The 2,703-nt window shown below is 45.7% G+C and overlaps 1 protein-coding gene across 1 annotated transcript; it reads right to left on the minus strand.

Annotated features, from left to right (window-relative positions):
* Positions 1-366: 366 nt before the first annotated feature.
* On the minus strand, positions 367-2,587 carry rpl22l1 (ribosomal protein L22-like 1; the record flags this gene model as incomplete). Its single annotated transcript, XM_034862814.1, has 3 exons — positions 367-555; positions 644-765; positions 2,450-2,587. Coding segments are annotated over 3 exons (408 nt in total), but the record flags the coding sequence as incomplete, so codon positions are not given.
* Positions 2,588-2,703: the final 116 nt, after the last annotated feature.

Here is a 2,703-nt window from a genome sequence, read left to right on the forward strand (position 1 = left end):
GAGGACAACATGGGGGCAACATGAGGACAACATGAGGACAACATGAGGACAACATGAGGGCAACATGAGGGCAACATGGGGGTTAAGACGGAGAACAATACTTGGAACAAATTTGTTAAAGTATTGCAGAATGCTGCTGCCCCACGTCTGAGGAATTGGTCCCCTATAGATGTTTTTTATCCTCTCTTCTAAGAATAGCTTAATTTTCTTTTTTTTATTACTTATTTCTCTTTTTTACCTGTATCACTTTGAGATCTATTGATGAAAAGTGCCTTATAAATAAAAAAGTATCATTATTTGTATTGTTACCTCAACACACCAGCAGGGAACGTTGAGACAACAGAATAAAACACATGACCGAGGAGTTATTTTCTACATTTATTCCCCTGAAACCGACAGAACCGCGTTCACTCGTCCACCTCCGACTCCTCGTCGTCGTCCTGACTGATCTGGAAGTAACGCAGCTCGTACGTCTCCTTGTCCGACGCCACCACTCTCAGCCAGTCCCGCAGGTTGTTCTTCTTCAGGTACTTCTTCGTCAGGTACTTCAGGTACCTTGGGTGGGGGGTGGGGGTCCCGGGATTAAGTGAGTTTAATTTCCCTTCTGATTTCCAATTATATGACTTGCGGCGGCTCGTCTCACCTTTTGGAGAAGTGCTTCTCAGACGTGACGTTGATCTTGTTCCTCATGCGGCCGACCTGGACCACGTTGCTCAGGTTCCCCGTCTTGCCGTTGACCTTTATCCGTTCTTTGAGGAAGGTTTCCTGTTGGACAGAACACAGTGACGCACTAGGGAAGAGAACCCTAGTATGTGCGGAGCTAGGGAAGGGGGCCCTAGTCCAGACACTGGGTTAGCTGCTTGCAAAGACCACTAACGAGCTCGTGATGTTTCGACCAATCAAGCTCCAAAAAGGTGCGTCTCAACTCGGACGCGACTGGTCGAGTCGTATTTTTGACCTAAACTTAACGGCTACTACACTATGACCCCCCAGACCTCTTAGGTCATCTGGGACAGGTCTGCTACTACACTATGACCCCCCCAGACCTCTCAGGTCATCTGGGACAGGTCTGCTACTACACTATGACCCCCCCAGACCTCTCAGGTCATCTGGGACAGGTCTACTTTCTGTCCCAAGTGTCAGAACTAAACCGGGTGAAGCAGCGTTCAGTTTCTATGCTCCTCATATCTGGAATAAACTCCCAGAAACCTGCAGGTCCGCTGCTACTCTCGGTTCTTTTAAATCAAGACTGAAGACCTTTCTTTTTGATGCTGCCTTTCTTTAAATGATGCTCATTTCTTTAACGAACAGACCCGGGTGAGTGACGCACTGTTGGAAAAGTGCACGAAAAATCTGCAGCCAGAGGCCAGATAAAAGCTATAAATGAAAATATCATTGATATTTTCCTTCTGCCAGGGACAGAACTGAGTGACATAATTTCCCCAAGCGAGGAACAGTAGATGTGTTCTGAAACAATTAAATTTCTTATGCTGCACTGTAACTTTTATTCCTGTGTTTTATGTGTCTATTCAGTTTTTATGTGTTTTATATGCTTATAATTTTTAACTGTATGTACTTGTGTTTTATCTGTTTAACTGATTTTGTGTAAAGCACTTTGAATCGCCATGTTGCTGAAATGTGCTCTACAGACAAAGCCGCCTTGCCTTGCCTAAAAGTAGTAGACATTAAAAGGTAAAAGGTACTTTATTGCCACATACACATGTAACCCCGCAGTGAGCCGCTATTCACGGCGGCCGGGGACCAGCGGGAGATCTGAGCCAGTGCCTTGCTCAAGGGCATTGACTGGAGGATGAGGGTGGGTGATTATTTTAGTTTTTTGTGTGCATTTAAGTTTAAAAACAAAAAGAAGCTAAATTGTATCTGTGACTAATGCCTAATGGCGTGTGGTCTAGACCTGCTCCACCAGTAAAGGGTCTCGCGATAACTCTTGTTGTGAATTGGTACTATAAATAAAAAATTGAATTGACTGGAAGTATCGCGTTGTAGGTTTCCAATACAAATATTTGGGGAAAACAACTTCCCTTACACGTAGTACATTGTGTCCACGTTGTACTCACTGTGGCGCGTGAATTTCAGCGAGGTCGAGACGTCTCGAAATAGCAGACGGACGTTGTGCACGGGACAGAAATGTCTTATTTTTAAGGGTGAAAAGCAGCCGGGCGGTCGCCGACGAGATACATCGGCCTCGTTTTCTCACTGCAACCGCTGCCTCGTCGCCATAGTCACCCAAATATGACAAGATGTTGGTGTTCCCGCTGAGCGATGGCGTCGACCAGCATCCCACGCTTAACGTGGTCGCCTGTAACGAGTGCAGCGTTGTGCTGCATTTGGCCGCATGTACACACAAGTACAGCGAGAGTACTTCCAGAAGTGTGCAATTTGAGACACAGAAAAGGTCTTTAACACAGAAGTGTTTTAATATACTTACAAAGTTGGCCGAGTCCAGGATCCCGTCCTCCACAGGGTGGGTCAGGTCCAAGGTGAACTTCCATGAAGCCCCCTTCTTGGTCTTCCTGCCAACGGTTGGCCTCTTCTGTTTGAGCTGCGGGGGAAAGGCAGATTTATTAATAGATCACATTTCAGCAACAAGTCAAATTCAAAATGCTTGAGATACAGTATTAGGGACCACTAAGGTCTATATAAAGAGACTTCAGATACAGTATTAGGGACCACTAAGGTCTA

This window comes from Etheostoma cragini, chromosome 22, assembly GCF_013103735.1.
Source record: "Etheostoma cragini isolate CJK2018 chromosome 22, CSU_Ecrag_1.0, whole genome shotgun sequence".
NCBI classification, from domain to species: Eukaryota; Metazoa; Chordata; class Actinopteri; order Perciformes; family Percidae; genus Etheostoma; species Etheostoma cragini.